The sequence below is a fragment of the Aspergillus oryzae genome, chromosome 5 (assembly GCF_000184455.2).
Source record: "Aspergillus oryzae RIB40 DNA, chromosome 5".
In the NCBI taxonomy this organism is placed as follows: Eukaryota; Fungi; Ascomycota; class Eurotiomycetes; order Eurotiales; family Aspergillaceae; genus Aspergillus; species Aspergillus oryzae.
The window spans coordinates 2,658,153-2,681,778 of NC_036439.1; the positions used below are offsets into that span (position 1 = coordinate 2,658,153).

The following is a 23,626-nucleotide window of genomic DNA, read 5'->3' on the forward strand; positions in this document are numbered from 1 at the left end:
TCGACCTAATTATTGCTATTCTACAAGAAATAAAGAGTAAGTAACTAGCATGAGAGATAAAAGGGCCATTTTTTTTTTCGCTTGATATATGGACTCGGATTGATATTCATAGTTAATCGTCCTATATTCCTTTGCTCATACACGATAAACGATCACACCTTGGTCGAGCGACTTTGCCAGAGGGTTTATTTCCCAACAGAGCCAATTTCAACGGGTCACCTAGCCAGTATGCACGGAATACTTCTTAGTCTCCTGAAAGAGTTTACGATTTTGGGAAGCCCCTTGTGTCAAAAGTTTGATCTCAAGGCGCATATGTCCACGTGTGAGCAAAACTTCAATACATTGGTCGAGTCGTACGATGTTTTGGCAATCCCTAGTTTTGAAAGTATATTCGCACTGATCATGGGGGTAAGTTGTCTAATAAGTAGAAAAGTATTGCTAACTGACTTGTTGGCCCCTTCTGCCACTGCGGCCAGTTTATAAAAGCGCAGGATGAAGCAAAGCCATTGCTGTGTTCCACCTTCATCTCTGCAGCTGCTAGTCATTGCCAGATGCTCGGGTACCATCGCGAGATAACCTATCGCAGTGATAACACAGGCAATTCGAAAAACATGCGGCGATTATTTTGGACTACATACGTATTTGAAAAGCATATGTCTTTATACTTTGGGCGAGCTTCAAGTATGCAGGATTTCGATATTGATGCACAGTACCCGGCCATCACCAGAGACCCTGCGGTTAGGCCGTGGGATGAGTCCTTTGTCATGGGTATTCGACTAGCCAAGCTTCAAGGCGAAATATATGACAAACTATATTCCGCAGAGGCCGCCAAGAGCTCTCATCCGGAACGGATGCGACGAGTACACGGATTAGCACTTGACATCCAACAGTGGTATGCCGAATTCAAGGAGGTGAGCAAGCGCATCATACCCGACCACGAATGTGTCTTAGTGACAGTAATTCCTCCATGTGTTAGATCGACGCAAGTAAAGTAAACAACCATCACATATTCAAAATAAGCCGAGATAGCTGGGACATACTATACTATTCGACTTTCACGTCGCTATTGCGCGCACCGATCACCTCAGGTTCTGCATGTGGCGAGCTCAGCTCACAGTGCTTTCGGGTTGCGCGCCTTAGCTTACAGAGCCACTTACGCTGTTTTGGAAATTTCCAGACCTCTGGTTTCCACACTAAAGCTGATTACGCTAATTGGTATGTTCCCTACGACGTCCCCTAAGGTGGGTAATATAATTGACATACGCAGGGTTCTGCTGTTCTCTTCCTTCACACCCTTCATCGTTATATTTTTGCACGCTATCGCAGCGACCAGCTCGGACGATATCCAACTTCTTAATGAAGTAGTCGAAAGTCTCCAGCACATCCGATATGTATCACCTAGCTCAGAGCGTCTGTATCAAATCTGTTCTACTTTCTTGCAAATTGCCAGGGAGTTGGTTAAAACAAGACAGTCATGTGTGGGAGCCTACAACCAACTAGAGGACAGCCTACAGTTTGCGACTGATGCAGGTCCGATGTCGATCTTTGAGCCCGATTGCCTACAAAGTCTCTTCGGAACGGATACATCAGAATACGCTCCTTTCTTAGCGGATCACGATATGTGTGCAATCTTTGACTCTTGGGCAACTGGGGTGCCCGCTGGGGTGAATTTATTTGGAGGTGATGTCGGGGGTATATAGTGACCTAGTTGGTATTAGCATTACTTAATCTACTGAGCTCAAGATGGCAGATGACCAACACTAGGTACTGACAGCTATGGGTTGCACAGAAACCATCACAATGCAGGGAGTGCTCAATAAGAAATATGGTCTTAGTAAACATATAAATTGCACGGCATCAACTCAATATCTCACCCAGCCGACTGCGAATACATTTCCCTGGCCTGAAAATTCTGGTCCTTAGCTTCTAGCCACTTGACACATCATCAGACCTCTCTAAGCTCCACTCACTACACAAAATGAAGAATTGGACTTTGTCACTTTCACTATCTTGGTTCTATACGCCTCTACAATAGAGGATTCCGAGACGGCCCAGTTCGTTCAGATTAAACAGGCTGCCGAGACACCATGTCCAGCAAAGTCAGACGAATGCAAGCCAGTTGGAAGTGTATGTTTGTACCTCGATACATTTATTACATGCTTCAATGAACCGAGAGCAATTAACCGATACTTATTAGGTTCCCATGAGTGTGGATGTCGTTTGGAAGGGCGAAAAGCGAGAATCCCCGACATGCGATATATGGTATGGAATGTCTGATACAAGGGTTTGCCGACATTCTCGAAGGGATTTGCAATACCGGTACCGTATTTTTGCTGGCACGTCCAGCCGTGGAAGCAGTAACCTGTGCAATGAAGGTATTACTGACCAGATTGGGAGTATCAGGTGCTTTTCTGCGCCCTGAAGGGTGTCTGGATTAGTACATTTTGTCCGTTCTCAATAAAGGAACTTGGAAGAATTGGTCACGCCAAGTAAGGGAACTACCGTTAACTCCCTTGCGGGGGATTACCCTGATTGAGTCAGGCTCAAGGGACTGAATGTGGAGATATACGTATTGCCTGCTCGCCAATCGAAAACACCGTAAACTTAAAGGCCCACATACCGCTGTCGATGTGGGTTTCCGACCCTCCTTCGCATAAAGCGAAATCGCAACTGTTGAACATGCTAGCGGGGGACGTACACCGTTACCTTTCTTCAGAAAAGCTATTTGATCGTAAGAATCCCAAGAATTGCATTCACATACGAAGTACACGCCTTCTGAAAGTCATTGCTATATTCCGTGTAGATTTGATGTATCTGGTCTACGTAACGCCGGGAGGTGGTTCGCAGTAATGCGACAATCCTTATTTACTTTAGAAGACGACAACCAATCATGACATGTACATATTCTACACAAGCCGACTAGTCAATACTATGATTCACTTATTTCGTGACGATCGGATAGTCGACCCACGTTTAATATACAAAACTGTTTGTCTAGAGCCAAACGGTAGCATGGTATTGCTGTGGGGGAACGGGTGAGAGAGAGACAAAGCAATGAAAAAGGAAACAAATGGGGATAGTGGTAGAAACGAGTAATGATTTTCGTTAGTTTCAGACACTCAGAAGAACCATTCTGCAAACAGACAAAAGATATGGGAACATCGCGACGAACACGACATCTTGTGCTGCATGTAATATGTTAGACTTCGGCTAAGAGGAAGGCGATGCTTGTTAGCACTCACGCGCCCACTCCGTCCGCCCTTGTTCCTCCGCTCATCCTTCAGTCCGGCAATGCCGCAATAGATGTTTCTCGGGACATGTTATGCCGCAGCTTGAATATCTTAGGAATGCCATAGGCTTCGTTGGTGGAATTAAGCGTATAGTCTTGCATTCAATATATTGGCAATGCCCGTTCGGGTATTATGGCCCCGTAATATGGCGTAATGTAGTTTCTCAAAGCTTGCCCTAAGCTCGTTCTTCATAAGATCATCGTTCAGTAAGTCTATCGTTACGCACGACATTGGATCATGGCCGCCAGTTAAACAACATGCGATTCTGGTCCGGGGGATTACCGAAAAGGCTAAGTGAAGACAGCCCGGCGGCACGAATCCTTCACTATGTTCTCCTCTTTACCAACTTGGACGAGACCTAGTTAGCACGAGAGCAGCCAGACTCGCATTCACAGCATATAAATATGCGCATATGCCCCCCACCGTGGTAATCTTTCCATTCAACGTGTGAGTACGAGCAAATGCACGTTGTCAATATGCAGTCGAAAACATTCTCCGTTCTTTCCTCCTGTTTGCTCCTCATTGCTACGGTGCAGGGCCAGCTATCTGGCTCTGTCGGTCCCTCAACCTCCATTTCGGACAAGAAAGCAGTGAAGACTTGCAATGTCCTCGACTATGGCGCAACCAACGACAATAAAACTGATGTTGGGCAGCCGATCATGAATGCCTTCGAGGATTGTGGATCCGGAGGCGTCATATATATACCGGAGGGAGACTATCTCATACAAGAATGGGTTTCTCTCAGAAATGGCACCGCTTTCGCAATCCAGCTGGACGGGGTAATCTACCGAAACGGAACCACGACCTCTCAAGGGTATATGTTTGGTATCTCTGGAGGTAGTGACTTTGAGCTGTACAGCAGCACGTCCAAGGGAGCAATTCAAGGTAGTGGGTATCTGTATCATATGAATGGGGAGTTTACGGCACCAAGACTGCTACATATATCTGACGTGTCTCATTGGTCGGTTCACGATATTGCTTTGGTTGACGCACCTATGTTCCATTTCGTCATTGATGATGCGAGCAATGGAGAGGTTTACAATATGGCTATCCGCGGAGGGAACTCCGGTGGTCTTGATGGAATTGATGTGTCTGGGGATAACATTTGGATTCACGATGTGAGTTATCTTTCGTGGTGAGACAGAGTGGTGAGACAGAGAATGGATGCTGACCTCCGTCTAGGTCATGGTGACAAACAAGGATGAATGTGTCACAGTCAAGGTATTGCGCCTATTGCTGGTACAGGAACAGAAAGAACGCTAACATATATAATTCAATCTGATAGACCGGCTCCCACAACTTCCAGATCGAAAACATATACTGTAACTGGAGCGGTGGATGTGCCATGGACTCCTTGGGCAGTGGAACAAATGTTAGTAACATTGTCTATCGCAATATCTATACGTGGAACTCGAATCAGATGTACATGATCAAGAGCAATGGAGGCGACGGTGAAGTGTCAAATCTTCTGTTTGAAAATTTCATTGGTCCGTATATTCAGAATTGCCCCAGAAGGCCCTGGATGACTCTAACAGGACACTATAGGACACGGAAATGCCTATTCACTTGACCTTGACAGCGAATGGAGCAGCATGGATACCGTTGACGGTGACGGTATCTTCTAACGTAACATAACCTTTAAGAACTGGAAGGGTACCGAGACAGATGGCGAATCGCGACCGCCAATTCGGGTCATTTGCCCAGAAGCCATACCCTGCACAGATATCACCATTGAGGACGTTGACCTCTGGACAGAAGAGGGGGACTCTGAGACCTATGTCTGTAAAAATGCATTTGGCTCTGGTGCGTGCCTCAAGAGTGATTCTTCTTCTACCGCTACATACGCCACTACAACTACAGTGACCTCTGCACCTAGTGGTTATTCGGCTACGACAATGGCAGCGGATTTGACCAGTGCTTTCGGAACTGATGCATCTATCCCCATCCCCACTATCCCGACTTCATTTTACCCCGGAGCGACGCCATACAGCGCTCTCGCGGGGAGTTCCTGAGTGCTATGATGTGCATTCTAAGAGGCCAGGCTTGCTGAGCAGGGGAAATGTTAAAGCTTGGTGATTTGCGCATCTAAGGTGAGGATGGAAAGCAGGGGATCAGATAGATTGTGCAATTAGGTACTCTAGCTTCAATCGAAGACATATGGAAAGAGAGAAGGAGAAAACCTGTACAATATTACCCCGAACTTGACTACTACTTTCCCGAAGCCCTCCAATTGAATGTTAAAGCCTTTCTTACAGAGCCTCATTACCTCGAGAAAGGGGGTGGTAAGGGTTGATTAGAGATGGCGTTCGGTGTAGGGTTTCGTGCCAATTTCCCTATTGGGTCTAGTGTGACACGTGGATCCCTAGCGGCGAAACGCCAATCAGGAATGGTCCAAGCGAACCTCACCTCCTCCTCCACCAATACAGTTGTGCGAACCTTCACAAAAATGGAGCTGAAATACTACCTTATCCTCGCAGCCATTTATATCTGTATGACTTCACTTGATATCCTGCTTTGAATTGGATCTTACTGACCACTTTAGTTTTCCGCATCCTCAAGAGTCGTGCCTCTGACCCCGCCGCCACCATGCCCCACGGAAAAGTCGTCGAGGTTGACAAGTACGCGACGACCCTCATGCTATGTCCATTGAATTACAACAACTAATCCCCAACCTCTATAGCCCTGTCATCTTCAAGGCCCTCACCTCTTCCGGCCCCGTCGTCGTTGACTTCTTCGCTACCTGGTGCGGTCCCTGCAAGGCCGTCGCGCCCGTCGTCGGAAAGCTTAGTGAAACCTACGAGAACGTACGCTTCATTCAGGTGGACGTCGATAAGAACCGTCAGGTCGCACAAGATATGAAAGTGAGGGCTATGCCGACGTTCATTGTGTTCAAGGATGGCAAGCCCCATGGAGAGCCGATTGTGGGCGGAAACATGAAGGCCCTGGAGGATAGAATCAAAGAAGTTGCTTAGATATTGCATTGAGAGATGGGATCACAACAGCGTTGACGGATAAGCGCATATTGTGCCCCAGGAAATCGCAATGATTACGAACAGTTGATACACCAATGTACCGTATAGACTCCGGTGCCATTGAGAATTGCAAAGATACCCGTTCGGTCATGTTCGGCCTGCACGTTACTCCGTCGTAACTGGCCTGTTTATGTACCGCCATTTCCTCCGCGTCTGTACTATACGGCTCTTTCATTAATATTCCTTTGACTGGTACATACGACCATAGGGTTGGAAAACAGGGCTTCCCGTCCGCTATGCCGTTGGGCATACGGTAAAGTGTCCCGCCAAGTGGAGCACCCTGAATTTCAAATGAGATCTAGCCTTGAATGTGGCCTATCACCGCCGCTCAGTACCCTATGAACTGTTTCTTTGGGAGCAAAAGGGATGAGTCAGTGATTAGAAAGGCAAAACATGAATGAAATAACAATACACGTAATCCTTTTACGGTGGATGTGGAGTGGAAATTTACATATCATGCCCCTTTTTATATTGGTCGAGAAAGAGAAAATCAGGGAATGGTTTTGACTGTGGGTTGTTCCACGGGCCTCTGTAAGATACCGGTATTCTTAAACCGGTGCAACCTTCGGGATGAAGACAAAGAGCATTGCAAATCATGGTTACATGAAAGGGTGAGTTGGACGTGGGCGCTCCACGCAGTCCATAAATGCTCATACAGCCCTTCCCTCTGACTCGCAACACGATCTTTCCCTCCCCCATTGGCGATCCTCTCAATGTCTCAACAGTGTGAGCCCGCTAAATCTACCCCCAAACTAGGTCCTCTTCTAGTAACGGGGGGTAACGGCTTCATGCGTCTCATATAATCCATAAAATCCTGGGAGGAGACCCCATCTGCGAGGTCCACTCCCTGGACATCAACACAAGTCGCAACCGCCATCCCAATGCGCACTATCACCAGGGAGATATCTCTTGTCTGGCTGACGTACAACGCATAATGCGCACTGCAAACCCGTCACAGTCTTCCATACGGCCGCACCTGAGTTCTTCGATCTCCCTGACTCAGCCTACCAAAGCATCGTCGTCGACGGCACAAACAATTTCATCAACGCTGCAGTCGATGTCGGTACAGTCCATTGCCTGGCAACAAGGGTTTTCTCACCTGCTCGCTCCGCCCATGCTTTACGATTGGCAAGCGTTTTATCGACGGTCTAGGTAGAATAGTTGCCTCTGCACAAGGCGGATGGGCAAAGTACCAGCTTGGAAACAGCAAGAATCTGTACGACTTTGTCTATGTGGGTAATGTAGCCGATGCGCACGTCCTGGCGGCGCAGCCCCTCCAAGCAATCCTGACTCACGTGTCGACGGCGAGGTCTTCTATCTCACTAACGGCAGGCCCTGGCTTTTCTGGGACTTTCAACGCGAGGTCTCAGCACAGACAGGGAACCCAATCCGGCAGAGGACATTATCGTTGTACCGAAGTGCTCGCCTTGACTATTGGGCTTTTAATAGGGTATCTAGTATGGGCTGTCTCGCTAGAGTCGAGGCCTCCTACTATGACCAGGGATGGAAACCACTAGTAGTACTATCACACGTACTATTAGTGGTGATAAAGCAATGAGGGTGCTTGGTTATCAACCCAGGGTTAGTGTACAGGAGAGCATTGAGAGGGGTGTGAAGTGGATTCTGGAACACCAGAAAGATGGTCTGATACGACGGACTAGTTTGATATACGCTCTTTACTACTTTCGTGAAGTTCCATTCCCATCGGGCTCTGTGGTTGTCGCGCAGATTATCAACATCTATAATTATTTTATTCTACTTCATACTGTAATCTGTCTCATGGGATGGTAGTATTTCCTCGTCAGTCTTGGAAGTCCACGGAGCTTTCTGTAGGAGTAACAATCTCAATACCTTTGATTTTACATTAATGGTCCATGACCTATCTCTAATTAACGGGCATATGTCTTTGGACACAGTGGAAGAGTTGTCCTTATAAAGAGACCTTGCTGACATAATACATAGGCCGTGCGAAAAAATACACGTAACAATCGTGACCTGATTTATTGGGCTCGTAGCAGGGGAAGCGGTAGTGAGATGAATATGCCGTAACTTAAGGGAGCTGTAGGACTATCCCAAAACAACCGGCAAGCCCGGGCCCTTTCAGAACAACCTTGACCTGACGCCAAAAGAAAATGTAGTCCCGAGGCACCTGCTTCGATTCATGTTAGGATAATTGATCAAGAAGGAAGTTGATAGAGATGGAATGTGGCCAAGGAAATATCCAATCTCTCGTACGGGGTGACAGTAGCTTCTCCAATAGTAAGAACCTATTCATATTTGATCAAGGGGGCTTACCTAGCCATCAGATGCGTGTACAAATAGTAATAACGATAACAAATATATCAAACTGGGTTGTATGGCATTGCCTCAATCAATAGGTGACATGCTAAGGTTTATTCTGAAATACTTATTGTCAGGTAAACTAGTCGACCAAGTTGCTAGCAGGGTTCTGTAGAGATTGAAATTGCAGCACTATTATGTCCATTTTGCCCAAAAGAAATATGAAACTATGAGATGACAGCGACCTACAGAATGAACTACACACTCGCATTGGTCCTGTTACCCGGTTGAGAGACCTCCTGCGATATCCGAATATCAGACAGAGCACAGGTGACGTTTCCTCTGCTTTGGAGGATCGGCACTGTCTATGGTCAGTAACACAGATGATCTGGTCGAGGAAATGAACACTATACCCATTGAAATGCAAATCGACTAACAAATCCCCCCTAGAGTTGAAGATGGGATTCTTCATCAGATAGCTGCCCTTTCCGGGGAGGAAGAGTCGTTGCTGATCAGCCAAGCCATATAGGAGGTAGTTTCCAACCCCTGAGAGTGCGCTTTCCATGCCACCCTGGACCCTGTTCTTGAAAGTTTCTGCGATCTGTTGTGGTGGTGGGCTCCATGACATGTTTCCAGATGAGTTTTGGGAGACGTTCACCTTGTCAGACCCTTGGACGATTTTGAATTGCAGCCCACCGTCTTCAACCGATGCCATGGCGATGGACATGGACCAGCTGATTCCGAATGTCATCTCCGTCCTGTTGACTCATTGTCAATAATTAACTTAAATGTTTCTTTATCGTTGAATTGTGACGAATCTAACACCCACCATGTACTGAACTTCCGCGTAGAATGATCTGCTCGGAAAACAAAGGTAGTGCTGCCACTCAAGTCTACTACCTGTCCACCAGGACGGAACCCGAGACTAGCGGTGGTGTTTTTCGCTGTCAGAGACATGTGTTAATCAATTTCCAATCATCATTGAGAGTAGGGGAGATGTACTGTCTTCCTGCAATTTCATGGTGTCACGGCTATCATTAGGATTCGCGACTTGAATTTCGCTATGACGCGATGGGCCAATCAGCCACCAAGTGTTTGGCTTCCACCATTGAGGCGAAAACTGGTACTGGCTATCTTCAGCAGCGTCGTCTCCGGTGTGGTACTCGATTCTGGACCGGAAAGGATGGTCCGGGTCATTGCTATCATCCCAATAACACATGGGTGTGTCGGGATAAGGAACCATGTCAATGACTAATTTTCGCATCAGGCCTTGCATCCAAGGCCAAAACAAATCACAGTTCATGACGAAGGTACCCTCGCGATCACCATTATCAACCCAAGGACCAGTGTACTCAATAGCCCCACCGGCCGGGGGAGAGTCGAAGTTGCACATCATCAGATACGAGAGAGCGTTGAACTCTATGTTATCCTTTGGGGCCTGAGAACCATCGGAGCCTTTCCAGGGATAGCAGTAGTAGTCAATGCTAGTCGGAGGAAACGTGGGCGCGTATTCATTCACTGCTAGAGATGCTGGATGAGTACTGCGAAGTGGGCAGGGATACAGCAAGAACCTTACGCTCGTCATCTTCCTGGCGTTCTGCAGAATAGCCCAGAATGTTTTTGCCTTTTTCCTTCATTACATTTAGCCAGCGCTGGATAAAACTGTCAAATGTGGCACGGGCCTCAGGAGTCAGATTCCTGAATGCATCATTCTTGTCTCCAAATTCACTAAGGTCGGGCTCCCATTTTGTTGTCGCTGTTCAGCAAGGAGGTTAACCCAGTTCTAGGAGAATACCAAGTGGGGTTCACACTCACACGATGCATCAATAAACAACGCAGCCAGGGTGAAGTTGGAATTAGGCAGTCCCGCACGTTCTTTGAACTCTTGGTACTCCTTCGAATCTTTGGTGACCTCCTTTCGAGCTGTCTACTGGGTGAGCGATGACATTCAGTAGAGAAGCTGCAGGTAGCCCCTACCAATCGTTACCGAGAAAGCAAATATCCAGTTCTTGATATCCCAATTGATTTTGCTGTCATCATCAGGGTCATCAGTCAGGTAAAGAAGCACCTCACCCTCAGTCATGCGCAGCTGAAAGTATAACATGGGATCTTCCGTAGTAACCTGTAAGCTGACGGTGGGCCGTCCGACCTTGAATTTGAGGAAGTCTCCTCCCCTGACAGTATAAGAAAAATACTTCAAGGGGTTATCTTCATCGTCCTCCCGCTGGGCCGCGTCCCACATTGCACTGAAACCATTGTTGATTATCTTCTGCGACAGGAAGATAGCCTGGGCATAGGGATTGGGGTTCGTCTTATCAATGAAATTGTCGCCTGTAGTCGCCATGGGGAAAAGTATGTTTCTCTAGTGTCAATGGAGCTGTGTTTGTGTTTGCTTAGATGGCGGGAGTGGATTTATTTATGTTGGCCACCGAGCACCTCTCTATACACCAAAAGCACAATCTCCTCACTTCAATCGATAATTTGGTTACTTGAATGATACATGAGAAATGGATGTGTCATAGTATCGAGTCGGTCGACGGATGTTGTACAGCGTCATTGGTAGATGCCGGGCACGCATGCAGCACCTCTTGGATATACTAAAATCCCTCAGGTTACGTGGCCATCATGATTCAGCCCCCAGTACGAGCATGACAACTGTCTGTATGCACTCCTTGCAGCAACATCACCTCCCCACTCCATGGTCCAAGTTGACCAACTAGCCGACAGACCTTTGGCCAGACAATTGGATGGAAGCGATCTCCTCAACGTCAGAAAACCTGGATGGGACATGGCTTCAGCTGAAGTCCTGATAACCATTCGCTCCTCATCCAGTCCTTGACAAAATGTGGGGTTCTTATGCAGGTGGACCCTCAGTTCCGTGCGCTAGTGGGATGCAATGTGCGGACAACAGCAGATCTTTACTTTCTGTGACCGAGCTGAAGATAAATCAGGGTTTGCAGCAGACAGAGCTCGTTCGGACCTTAAGATTCTGGTAGCCAGGTTTCGAAAAGGCAGAACCTCACGACACGAAGGCATCCTATGCTATGATATTTGAAGAAATTGGTGACCTGCATTTGATAGCAGTAGATTGTAGTAGTATAATAGAATAGGTGCCTGGCTAGTAATCCACTATATGAAGTTACTAAGCAATGTTAAAGCGCTTAGTGACACAGAATTGAGCCACTGTTAGATTCAGGGGTTCACTAAGATTCAATATGGCGAAAGTCACTGAATTGGATATGCCAAAGAACATGCATTCATCGCTGAAAGTAGCAATATGACCAGTCAAATGAATGAAACGACATGCTTGGTTAGATTAGATGGTAACACACCTTCACAGTGCTGGAAACCTGTTTCTTTGTCCTGCATTATGCCATGCAGGTCTCGTCACGGTCAGATCCACCAGTGCGCAACTTGCTTGAAGCCCAGCATTGGGTTGCAGATAGTCATCGAAGGTCTTGTCAACTGCACTATGTTGTCATTTTAGCTACGCCATGCAAACCAAGTAATCAACGACTGTTGGTACTCGCAGCTTGACATCCAGGATCTGATAATTCCCCTTCACCAGACAGGCCACGCACCACAAGGATGATTACTGATCTACATCTTCTAGTCTTTGCTGCATCAGGCTATCCAGGCCTTCTCCAACAATTTAGGTACGCATGACCTGGGTTGCCACGCCACATACAACCATTGGAGATGAACCAGTTGCCTTTCACCCCGCCTCCTTTGAGGTTAGCCAGGTATGACATTGGAAGACCATTTACCAGCAAGTGCATCGTTCTGGACACCTCATGCAAGCCCTCTACTAGAGATCAATGATGTCAATGAGAACCTGCTTAGCAAAACATCTAAACATATCTGTACCTGTTGTTATTAAAAGGCCATCAAGTGCCACTAAGAAGGGGATTCTTGTGTTCCTCAGAACCAGAACTCGTTCCAATCCTTCTTGACCACACACCAATCCAATATGATCACTGTCACCAAGGACGGGGAGTTGATGACCAACTATGTTACAATCAACCCAGTCCCGGCAGATGAGGTCTTCGGGGCCTTTACCGATCATGAGAAACAGCCTGCAGTTATGAGTCTCAGCGAAGACAGCATCCTATACCTCGTCATCAGCGACGGGGGCAAGGTCACCCGTATTGACTTTGGCAGAAGCTCGGGTATTGTCAAAGGGGAGAGAAAGGTTCTCGCATTCGCGGTGCAGCAATCCCTGGATGGCACGTTGGATATCTGTATGGCCGTCGATAAACCCACCTCCGGATGTCGCTTCTACCTGTTGCATGCAATTCGGCCAGAGGACCTTCTGCAACCGATACCTCCCAGTAAAATTATTGATGCGGTGAACTTCCCTATTGTGGCTCATATCTATATGGTAAGTTAGAATGAAGACTTTACCATGAATCTTGTTGACATTTCTGAAGGGGAACAAGTCCACAGCCATGTCTCAGTCCCTTCCCCTGGTGATGGTTGCTTTCGTGCGACCAGATCGAATCACCAAGACGGAAGAACTCAACTTTGTCGAGTTCAAAGGCAAGGAAGCCAAGCTCAATGGAAACTGGACGGTACCCGCAGACCCCGAACGTATTCTTGCAGTTGAGTTAGGAACAGTCTCCACTGGAGATGGAGCTTTCATCCTTTACGAAGGCCAGAGTGGCAAAAAACACCTGCTCTTTCAGAATTTCACCGGCTCAGTCCCATTCGCTGTCCAACCTGTATGTCCGGAGGGTACGTAAGCCTTTTCAGGACCCAAACTACTATGGAGGTGGGAGTGGGTTGCGCTGACTTGGATAATCACAGGAGCCGTCGGCCTCACGACATTCCTCGATACCCAGACACAAGAAACTACTTTGATAGTAGCGGGAGATAAAATCGCCTATTTCCTCCCTAGGGACTATTTGTCACCCAAGGGCACTGGAACAGTAATTGATAATCTAGAGCATGTGCCAGGAATGAAAGACATCCACTGTTCCCAGTCACAAGAGGATCTTCGTCTGTGGTACACAACGGTGGACGATGCCCTCTACTACTACACCACCACTACTTCGGACCTCTCAGAGGGCGTGAACATTCCGCTTCTTCCTGAGGGGCAAGGAGGCCGTGCGTCTGGCCTTCTTTGTGCCCAAGCAAGAGACGACGACAGCGATCTTCTGGTCAGCAGTCTTCTTTCAGTAGACCAGGATGCAAACATCTATCTGCTTCAGCAGGACTCGGCCTCCAAAGCCTGGCAGCGGTATCCTTTCTGGTTTTCCTCTGAGAAAAACGTCAAGGAAGTGGAAGGCTATATGCTCCGATTCCAGGTGGTTCAAAACAACGACCCCGAGGACCCTAATAACGATGACGAGGGAGAGATGATTGTGGGTTCCTGGCTGTATGTCACCTGCTCTGGTCTTGTGCGATGTTTTATCAATGGAAAACCCGCAACCATGTCCCCGGCTGGAGACTGGTATCAGACCGATGTCAAGGGGGTGCTGAACGTCTTGCTGCAAACGGAGGATGCTACATGTCACCAGTTCGCTGTTCAGCGCTATCGTCCAGTGGAGATACCCGGGGGAAAGCGTCAGCGCAACAGCGAGAGATTAATCGAGGATCCCGTGTTAGATCCTTCTGAAAAGGTTGTCGGCCGGCTCAAAAACATCCAAACTGAGGATGACTTGCGAGCGCTTCGGAGACAGGATGGCACTCCACTCATTGGCCCAGGTGTGCCAGATGGAGATGTCATCCGGGCTGCTCAGGCATTCCAACAGCTGTCAGAGAGGGCGGATGAAATTCACCTTGATCAAAAACAAAAGCTCGCAGCATATAAGTTGGCAGTCCGGGAGCTGAAGGGCCAGGCTTCAGGTGGAGAAATTGTACCGTTTGGCTTCTTTGATGATGCGTGAGATTGGCTCACAGGGGCCTGGAACTGGGTCGAAGACAAGGTGAAGGATGCAATTGACTGGGGTGTCAAGCTTGTCGGTCAGTGTCTCTATTAAATGCCCCTAACGTCTGTGCTAATTATCTATACCCAGGGGATGTCTGGAAGTTCATCGTTAAGATTGGAGAGGAAATATTCGAAATTGCCCTGACAACCATTACTTCCATCGTCAAGGGTATTGTCTGGGTGTTTAAGAAGGTCGGGGCCTTCATCAAGGATGTAATTGAGTTTCTGGGATTCCTCTTTGGTTGGGGTGATATCCTTGATACTACTGATAGTATCGTGGCCGGGCTCAACGCTGCACTGGACCACGGTAAATCTGTGCTAGAATCGCAACACGACACTGTTCACGGCTGGCTAGAGGATCTGCGTGAGACTCTCAAGGAGCAGCTACCTATACTCCACGATACCGACTATACGGCGGTCTTGAAGAACCAGGAGCTGGCCAAACTGCTATCGGGGAGCAGTAAGCTGTCTGACGATGATGAGACAAAGCAAAGTGTGGTATACAACTGGTCGGCCTACAATTTCACCTACGGGGGTGGCACAACCAGCGCAGTCCTGCATGATGACTCGATGTCCCGGACGGGCACAGAGGATGAATTGCTGCGCCTATGGGATACAGTTGTTGATCAGCTCGAAGCCATCACAAAGACGGTTGTCAAAGTGGCCAAGGAGTTTGTGGATTTCTTCAAGCCTGGGCACCTCAACGTCAATACATTGATCAATAAAGTCGGGACCATCCTCATCGATGAGCTCGTGGATGCTCTAGAACGGCTAGCCGACATTATCTTCTACGCCCTCTCCACCGGAATCAGTATCATCAAGGATATAGGTAATAAAAAGATTGACATTCCCATAATATCGTGGGTCTGGGAGAAGATCATATCCCGCGGGCGGCCGTTGACACTGCTCAACTTCTATGCTGTGTTGATTGCCATTCCTACTACAATCCTGTACAAGGCCACCACCAAGTCCGCGCCTCCTAAACTGAGCGGCCGAGTCACGAAGGACACCTTTGCTCAGCACGTCACTGGTAAAGGTAGCGCCACTCTGTCCAAAGACATTACTAATTTTGCACTCTCTGCCTCATCTGGGCTTGAGTTGGTGTCGGAAGAGTTCAGCACCCTCGGGCTTCTGGCCGATGGCACTTTTGAGGGACTGGGACTCGAGGGCATCTCGGTGGGGTTCATCGGTGAGTTTATGAATGTGTTCGACTCAGCCACGCTCGCCTTTGAGGCAGTCGGTGGATTTGTAGAGTGGCCCGTCATCCCGGATGAGACCACAGCCGAGGATACTCGTGCCTTTGACTTGGCTAAGTTCAACAAGTACTCAGTATGTCGTCCCGACTAATGTGCATATCTTCTCCAGCTAACAGAAACAGGGATGGGCGTTGAAAGGTGCCGGAATGGGATCTTCCGTAATCATCAAGGTGGTTGCTAAAGCAAAGAAAGCTCCACGACCAGTCGTCAAACGCTGGAAGGCCACCGTGGGCGCTGCCATGTCGGTTCCAAAACTGTGTCTCTCCCTGACCAACGGGATCCAGGATGCCAAAGAAGGTGAGAAGAGTGATATTCTCATCGTCAACGGATTCCTCAAAGGAGGGTTCACGTTCGGAAAGCAGTGGGGCGAGTCAGTTGCAGCGTGGAACAACCAGGTGGAGAATGAGTTGATGTATGCGGGCTTAGTGGTCAAACAGATTTGTGCGATTGCTCTCTACGGTCTGAAAATCGTGGACTTTGGGGTGGGAATCATTGAATAGCGGTGTTCTAGATCTCCTAGTTAGCAAAGAAGTCGGTAGGTACATTGAATAATTCTGAGATGAGTTGGTTGATGTTGTTATTGAGAGGATATTTACTTCGCGCGGTGTACATGTATATATAGCCGTTCGACTATACAACCATCCTTTCAATCTTCAACAATTGTCCCATGTGCTGTAGCTCCTTATGAAACTGTTGGGCTCCAGGTTTATAGCAAGTACTGCCTCAATACACAAAAATAGACACTCAATTCCATACTTGCAAGGCCTTTTACCTCATTTGTAGTATCATAGTTAGTCGGACAGATGATGAGTCGGAGAGTCTCCGCAAGTTTTGCAGGTCGCATGGTAAGAGTCCGTCACAAATCCTTTGCACTCGCAGTACTCCTGGCCGTTGCAGTGGTCTGAATTGATAGGCAGAGTAAGATCACCTGAGACAGTTATGGAAGATGTGCTGCTGGGTTGATATTAGGCTACCAGGGTTCGAGGGGATATCACAAGGACTTTTGTTGGGATGATACCTAGTTGAAATGACTCAAATACAAAGGGCAAATGCGAAGGGCAGCTTGGTTAAGCAGCAGTGGAAAGGTGAAACCTTTAAGGTAAACAGTGACACCGTTATTGGAGTCCGACTGGTTCGCCCGAGAGCTGGAAGTGCGGCCTTTTATGCTTATCAGCCTTTACGCATGCATGCATGAAAGACCATCCTTCCTGTATCGATAGCTACATCGCGTCGTCATTCTACAGATCATAGGATTGAATAGTTCGTCCGTGCCTATACTAAGTAAGTTTCATGTATTTGATGTGTTGTTGATGCCTTCTCCAACGCTCAATATCAATGGCTGTCTCGATGTCCAAGTGTTGTGCTCGTGTTCTGATATATATTCATGTTGCTATGATGCTTGCCCAGGCTTTTATAATAGCATGGCAAGACTCGCCGACAGGCTGAGATAACTGGCTCGAAGGCGACACATCATGACCCACTCCTTCTGATCTCAAGTCTGGATCTATATACTTTGTAGAACAGGGCCCTTTATTATTTGACTCCCTCCAGGGGTCTGCTTCTTCTCCTCAGGCATGAAAACGAGTAAGAAAGGATGAATGGGAAAATAGTAAAATAATGGTAATGTCTCCTTATAGTGTAACAAACACGATCACAAATGCTTACTTATTCCAAACCTTCCCAATTCTTGGAAAACATATTTCTTCGTTTGCAACGAAACTTTGGCCCGGTCGGTCAATTCCCTTGTCAATAGTGAACCACGCAACTGGTCATAGAGCTGAATACATGTGTCTCAAGAAGCCTAAAATGCAAGTGAAAAGATCATATGAAATGCTATGCGCCCTTCTATTAAGGATAACTAGGGCTATATCAGGGGCGTGATAAGAAACCCCACCATTTCCCGATTAGTGACGGGCATCACCTGATCCCGGAGAAAGATTCCCCACGTTCCGGCCCTCTCGACGTGAATCACCTCGTATCAGCCATGTAGAAACCAGAAGCAACATGGGCGAAAGAAAGCACAGATATACCACTTTCTCAGGGTAAGTAGGCCAGCGTGCGTTATACTGCATCTACTGACGGTAATCAGGTGCTGGACCTGCAAGGCCCGAAAGGTTAAATGTGATGAAAACCCACTGGGCTGCGGGAGCTGTCTACGATTGGGATTAACCTGTGGTGGATATGATATCCAACTGCAGTGGATGTCCTCCGACGCAGGTCGTCGGCCCAACAGGAATCTTTCTGCCCGGGTAGGGAGGAGGCGCATTGGTGCAGGTGAGCTATCAACTTCAATCCCTGCCTCTTCTGGCATATGCGTCACATGCTCAGATGGTATATAAGGCTGGACTAGTATTCTTCAATTCAAAGCAGACGAGATCGATGAGTTCCTCACTAGAGTAAATGAGGAAGCTAGCCGAGGGGTTTCGACAACACATGGTCCTTTTACAGCGTTCTCTATAGACCGGAACCGTAGCAATCACAGGACATCTCCCGTTTCACCAGCGGAACAGGCACTTTCAGGGGATTCAAATGGTGCAGTGACGGCGGAGGGCTGCCCGGAAGGAACACCAAATTGCGAATCAAATCCACACGAGCTGAATAATCAGAGCCCATCGTTACCTCCAAATTCCAGGCTCACCCCGATTGATAATTTATCACTACCCTCAAGGACCGAAGGTAGTCAAGATGATGAGCATCCCGAGCCAGGATTCCAATCGCACTTTGCTCAGGATAATCAAGGATTGCAGACTGATTCATCCGAGGGTGTCAACGACCTAGCTCCCTGTGATACAGATATTCTACCGAATGTCGAAGTTTCGCTATTACAGCAACCGCAAATGTTTCTGTCGAGCAGCTGGAAAGCCAACGAGCTGTTTCACCATTATGTTACAAATGTTGCTGATATACTTCTGCCAGTCACGCACCCGGGCAATCCATATCGGTCGATGTATGCCCCGGCAGCACTTGAGGGATCGCTGTACTTCGAGTCCGGGGCTTTTAATGCAGCCCCTAATATAGGACTCTGCATATTCCATTCACTCATCTCCACTTCCGCCTTCCATCTACATCGCTGCTACAATTTCAAATCTGAGTATTATCGTCTGGGTATCATCCACCGGCAACTTGCGCTAGAATCATTGCAAATGGTCTTGATGAAAGATGTACCACTACTTAACTACAAGACCATCTTGGTCGCACTTCTTTCTATGGTCACGATTGGAGTAAGTTTCCTACCTTTTCTCTGAAAGATCTGAACCCTAAATGACATTCGAACAGGTGATGGAAGGAAGCATCATCGACTTCCGCGTTCACCTTCAAGGGATATCTAATTTCCAAGGTCCTCGCCGCAAATGGCAGGTAATAACCGCAGAGACTCGTCAGCTAAACACTCAAAGTGCATTCTTGAATCTTCTTGCCCGCACTACCTCTTCCTTTACCCCATCACCTTGGCTTCCAAATCGGGAATTGCGGCAGCGGGAACAGGATAGTCTGACTTCAAATGATAATCGCTCCTATTGTTATGAGTTCACATTCGGGATCACAGCTGATATTGCAGCCGCTATTCAGGAAATTACTGATCTGTACGAATGCCTGCAATTCTACCGTCAGGCCCAAGCGCCCATTCCGGAAGGTCTCCTAGAGGCTTGTGAAGATCTTGGCGATCGACTGCTTTCCTGGACCTTGAGCGCCGATAAGGTTCCCTCTTTCAATGACAGGGGTACCGATGAGTTGGATATTTTCAAACATCATTCCCACGCATGGCATGGTGCCGCTCTCATATTCTACCTAAACTGTATCCAAGGCGCCAAGCCTCAAGACCTAGTAGATGAAGTTGCTACAGTTGCCTCCCACATGCTCGCTGTGGAAGAAATCAAATCGAAGCATATAGCCAACCAAATGGCCCCAATCAGTTGGCCAGCCTTTATAAAATCATGCTGTGCCTTAAATCGAGAGCCTTGGGAGGCGTGGTGGTTGGATGTGCAAAAGTACGGCATTGGGAGTATTCGGAGACAATATACTATTGTGCAGGAAATATGGTCTGAAATGGACACTAATTCATCCGAGGGATGGTTGCAAATTCTCCACCGGCGGGACATTCAGGTTCTAGCTGCATGATTAATGGGCTGCTGGTGTCATTGAGAATATGGGTCATGTACGACAGTGCATATACTATCATTTGGACAACGGGCTAATATATTAGTTCAGCTGATTCCTCTGCGCCGAGGGGAAATTATTCCCTACTCAGTTCCTATATACATGAACACACAAACCATCCAGCGAGGACAACCAAACATGGGAACAGATCAACAAACTGCTATGGTTAGTAAAATGCATCATATGAATGAGCAGCTGGAATACTCACTGCCAATAACACCATTAACAGGGATGTCGATGGATGTCGTGTAACTAGCCGCATCGCTCAGGAGGTAAACATATGCACCACCGAGCTCCTGTACCTCGGCGAGTCTAGGAAATCCGCCATAGTACTTCAGCTGCTGCTCCCAGTCCGGCTGCTGAGGCACCCAATATGTCATGGCGGTCTTTACTAGGCCCGGAGAAACACTGTTCACGCGAATACCGTATTGAGCCCATTCCATAGCAAGGGTATGAGTCATGTTGCGAACGCCCGCTTTTGAGGCACCGTATGGGGTGGAGGGTACTCTCTGTTTCGCATATTAGTAACGGTAGCATAAGACGGTAGTCCTTACGAAAGGTACTACTTGCCTTATTAGGGCGGTATGAAGCCATTGAAGCTGTAAAGACGATAGAACCCTTAATGCCCAATTTGATAAAGGCACGTGCAGCCGCCCGCGCTGTGTAAAACGCCCCGAAGAGGTTGACATTGAACAAGTTCTCAATCTCTTCCTTTGTGAAGTCCAGAGCTGCCTTATGGTGTGTCCGTCCCGCATTTACTACCATGCCGTGTAATGCGCCGGCTTCTTCAATGATCTTCTCGACGGCTGCTGTGATTGTGTCTTCCTCCGTCACGTTTGCGTTCAATGCGTGGAGCTTTCCCGGATAACGCTGCGAGAGTGCAAGAAACTCTTCACCCGTCTCGCCGATATCGATGGAGTAGACTCTTTCTGCGCCGTTGGACAGACAACATTCTGCGATTCCTAGGCCGATTCCCCGGTTTGCACCGGTAACTGAACAAATAGCAATCTGTCAATGTAACAAGCCAGGCCGGGTGTCTGGTGGATATTCTTACTTGCGATCACCTTCGATCCAAGGGTGACCTGCGTTTGGGGTACGGTGGAGGCCTGAGAGGCACTGGCAGCTTCTGTCTTGGTTGAGGCAGACATGATGGTAAGATCTTGATGCAATGAGATAGAGCGTTACAAGGATGATTGACCCGCTTGCTGGACGACTCTAAGTATTTATAACAAGTCTTCGTCTCTCTGAAAACAATTTGAATATGCATAAAACAATCATATGTCATTGCTTGCCCCACAGAAGCTAAACCCCACGTTGATTCCCCGCATAGAGAATAAGATGCTCTTCTAGGGGTCTTCAGTCCCCGAGACGAGACACCTCTGTGGGTCTGCCAAGAACGCACCCCGAAACGAGGCGTCCTTTTTTGAGTCGCGGTAACTTGTAAGAATGAATTAATGGAAGGCTGATCTAATCTGTATATGCGGGGAAATTGGTTTGTCTTTTCTGTTTATTTTCTCCCCTTTTTATATAGCAGTAAACTCTCTCTTTCTGTCATGCTTTTACCTCATCGTACATCACTATTCTCTCCTCATCACAGCCTCGATCAATGCATATGGAGTCTTCCACTCGCACCGGCCAGCTGTTCAGAAAATGTTTGAATAAAGCTATGAATAGCCTAATATGATATTGCACCGAATGATTACCTCGTAGGGCAGTGTTCAGACTAATATTCTATCTCTACGGAAGAGCTGGTCTTATCTATGATAGAGTCAACATCCGCCGTCTCTGGAAAACATCAGAAGCCAGGCGCAGTTCATTCATTCAATGATAAGTAAAGGTAGAACCAGTTTACGTTGAACAGTAACTCTTTCGTATAACCTGGGGTACGGTGATAAATGCAAGGCTCATCAATTCATCGCTGTATCTCCGATGCGGGATTGTTGGACCCACTAATGGCGGGGCTTTAAAAAGGGCCTTTCCTTGAATGGGAATTAGTGGCTCCAGATACTGTATCAGGATTTGGGAATAGATTCATCCAACATTTAAATCGATGCTTGGTCTGGATGTTGTAGGGTAGGCATCCTTTCTCCTTCACATCCACTGAGGTTCCCATTATTCTAGGCTTTCGACCACTCTTCAAATCAATGTCTCGCATATAGTCAGTTCAACTGACTCATGCTTCTAAGCATTTGCAGTGGTTATGATTGGAACTACTGAGAATTTACTAACTACTTATAAAGCACATTAACCAGTACCTCAATCCTGTCAACGCCTATCTCAATTTGACTAAATTTGACCAAACTATCCGGTACCACAGCGCCAGCAAAGACGGCACACCATGACCAAACTCTCAAACACATTCCAAATCCACGACGAGCGTTTCCATTCTATCCTCGGTCCAACCCCGACTCTACGATTACTAGCAGGAAACGAATCATACCCCTTTGCCCACGAAGCAGGCGTTTTTATGGCTTCCACCAACCACCTCTTCATAACTAGCAGCCGCATCAAAGACGCCCAAGGCGAACAATCTGTACGGATCACCCGTGTTCATCTTAATGAAACCCCAGTGAAATGCGAAGAGATCCCGACCAGTATCCCCCTCGCAAACGGCGGCGTGAACTACGGCGATGACGGGGTTTTAATATGCAGACAAGGGTCTATGACCTAGCCTAGTGGACTATATCTTATGTCCACGACACCACCATATACCACCAAGCTCCTGAAGGAAGATTTCTATGGTCGTCCATTCAGCTCTGTGAACGACGTGGTTGTCCACTCCGATGGATCGATCTGGTTTACAGACCCGACTTATGGCTTTGAACAGGGCTATAGGCCAAAACCTTCTTTACCGAGTCAGGTATACAGATGGAATACAGTAAATGGAAACACCCGGGTAATGGCCGATGGATTCGGAAAACCGAATGGAATCTGTTTTTCGCCTGATGAGAAGACAGTCTATGTGACTGATACGCACTGGTTGCATGGTGATGGGAGTACAGATGACCAGAGGGTTTCCTCGATGTATGACCTTTCTATTGAAATTATATCGTTGTCCATTGAATGAGATACTAACTGGAATGGAACATATAGATACGCATTCGATGTATCGATCTATCACGGCGAGCCCTTTCTCACGAACCGGAGACTCTTCGCAATGGCCGATAAAGGTATTCCAGACGGGATAAAATGTGATCTAGAGGGCAATGTATACAGTGGTTGTGGTGACGGGATCAATGTCTGGTCTCCTGGCGGTGTCCTGCTCGGACGTATTCTGATTGACAGTGGAGTCGCGAATTTCTGCTTCGGGAGGCGTGGTGAGATAATCGCATTGAACGAGCACCGGTTGTGGAGGGTCCGGCTGGGAGGTGATGTTAAGGGTGCATTGTTAGGGATCTAATTTTTACATTAATAGGCCATCTGTGAATGACTATGATTGCATTCATTGCAGGGCTTTGCTATCTCTAGGGCTAGTTGGGGGCATGACTCGACCTAGCGATATGGCCTCGTCTCGGGGCAAAGCTCATCCACGCGCCAAGGCCGCCATGCAGTCGGAAAAGTTTCCTATTGATTAATTCTAGAAGACCCTCAATGCAATGACAATTGAAATGACTGAATACTGTGCAAAGTTCGGAGTAGGCAGGAATTAGGTCTGAAGTATGAAAAATAATTAGACAAATCAGT

The 23,626-nt window shown here is 47.5% G+C and overlaps 8 protein-coding genes across 8 annotated transcripts; 5 read left to right on the top strand and 3 right to left on the bottom strand.

Annotated features, from left to right (window-relative positions):
- Nucleotides 1-3,766: 3,766 nt before the first annotated feature.
- On the top strand, nt 3,767-5,302 carry AO090124000009 (uncharacterized protein; the record flags this gene model as incomplete). The annotated part of the gene is made up of 5 exons (XM_001823642.1): nt 3,767-4,408; nt 4,473-4,511; nt 4,576-4,777; nt 4,836-4,904; nt 4,956-5,302. 5 exons carry the CDS (start codon nt 3,767-3,769, stop codon nt 5,300-5,302), a joined length of 1,299 nt encoding a protein of 432 aa, XP_001823694.1.
- Nucleotides 5,303-5,929: 627 nt separating this feature from the next.
- Nucleotides 5,930-6,262, top strand: AO090124000008 (thioredoxin family protein; the record flags this gene model as incomplete). The annotated part of the gene is made up of 1 exon (XM_023237555.1): nt 5,930-6,262. One exon carries the CDS (start codon nt 5,930-5,932, stop codon nt 6,260-6,262), a length of 333 nt encoding a protein of 110 aa, XP_023092344.1.
- Nucleotides 6,263-8,917: 2,655 nt separating this feature from the next.
- On the bottom strand, nt 8,918-9,317 carry AO090124000007 (uncharacterized protein; the record flags this gene model as incomplete). The annotated part of the gene is made up of 2 exons (XM_023237556.1): nt 8,918-8,963; nt 9,040-9,317. 2 exons carry the CDS (start codon nt 9,315-9,317, stop codon nt 8,918-8,920), a joined length of 324 nt encoding a protein of 107 aa, XP_023092343.1.
- Nucleotides 9,318-9,498: 181 nt separating this feature from the next.
- On the bottom strand, nt 9,499-10,946 carry AO090124000006 (uncharacterized protein; the record flags this gene model as incomplete). Its single annotated transcript, XM_023237557.1, has 5 exons — nt 9,499-9,527; nt 9,605-10,057; nt 10,179-10,358; nt 10,418-10,525; nt 10,580-10,946. 5 exons carry the CDS (start codon nt 10,944-10,946, stop codon nt 9,499-9,501), a joined length of 1,137 nt encoding a protein of 378 aa, XP_023092342.1.
- A 1,626-nt stretch (nt 10,947-12,572) lies between these two features.
- AO090124000005 (uncharacterized protein) lies at nt 12,573-16,287 on the top strand (the record flags this gene model as incomplete). Its single annotated transcript, XM_001823638.3, has 6 exons — nt 12,573-12,983; nt 13,033-13,336; nt 13,409-14,449; nt 14,504-14,566; nt 14,620-15,860; nt 15,910-16,287. 6 exons carry the CDS (start codon nt 12,573-12,575, stop codon nt 16,285-16,287), a joined length of 3,438 nt encoding a protein of 1,145 aa, XP_001823690.1.
- Nucleotides 16,288-19,048: 2,761 nt separating this feature from the next.
- AO090124000004 (uncharacterized protein) lies at nt 19,049-19,903 on the top strand (the record flags this gene model as incomplete). The annotated part of the gene is made up of 1 exon (XM_023237558.1): nt 19,049-19,903. One exon carries the CDS (start codon nt 19,049-19,051, stop codon nt 19,901-19,903), a length of 855 nt encoding a protein of 284 aa, XP_023092341.1.
- Nucleotides 19,904-20,121: 218 nt separating this feature from the next.
- AO090124000003 (uncharacterized protein) lies at nt 20,122-21,090 on the bottom strand (the record flags this gene model as incomplete). The annotated part of the gene is made up of 3 exons (XM_023237559.1): nt 20,122-20,447; nt 20,497-20,934; nt 20,997-21,090. 3 exons carry the CDS (start codon nt 21,088-21,090, stop codon nt 20,122-20,124), a joined length of 858 nt encoding a protein of 285 aa, XP_023092340.1.
- A 1,190-nt stretch (nt 21,091-22,280) lies between these two features.
- On the top strand, nt 22,281-23,342 carry AO090124000002 (SMP-30/gluconolactonase/LRE family protein; the record flags this gene model as incomplete). Its single annotated transcript, XM_023237560.1, has 3 exons — nt 22,281-22,580; nt 22,614-22,996; nt 23,036-23,342. 3 exons carry the CDS (start codon nt 22,281-22,283, stop codon nt 23,340-23,342), a joined length of 990 nt encoding a protein of 329 aa, XP_023092339.1.
- Between the last annotated feature and the right edge of the window lie 284 nt (nt 23,343-23,626).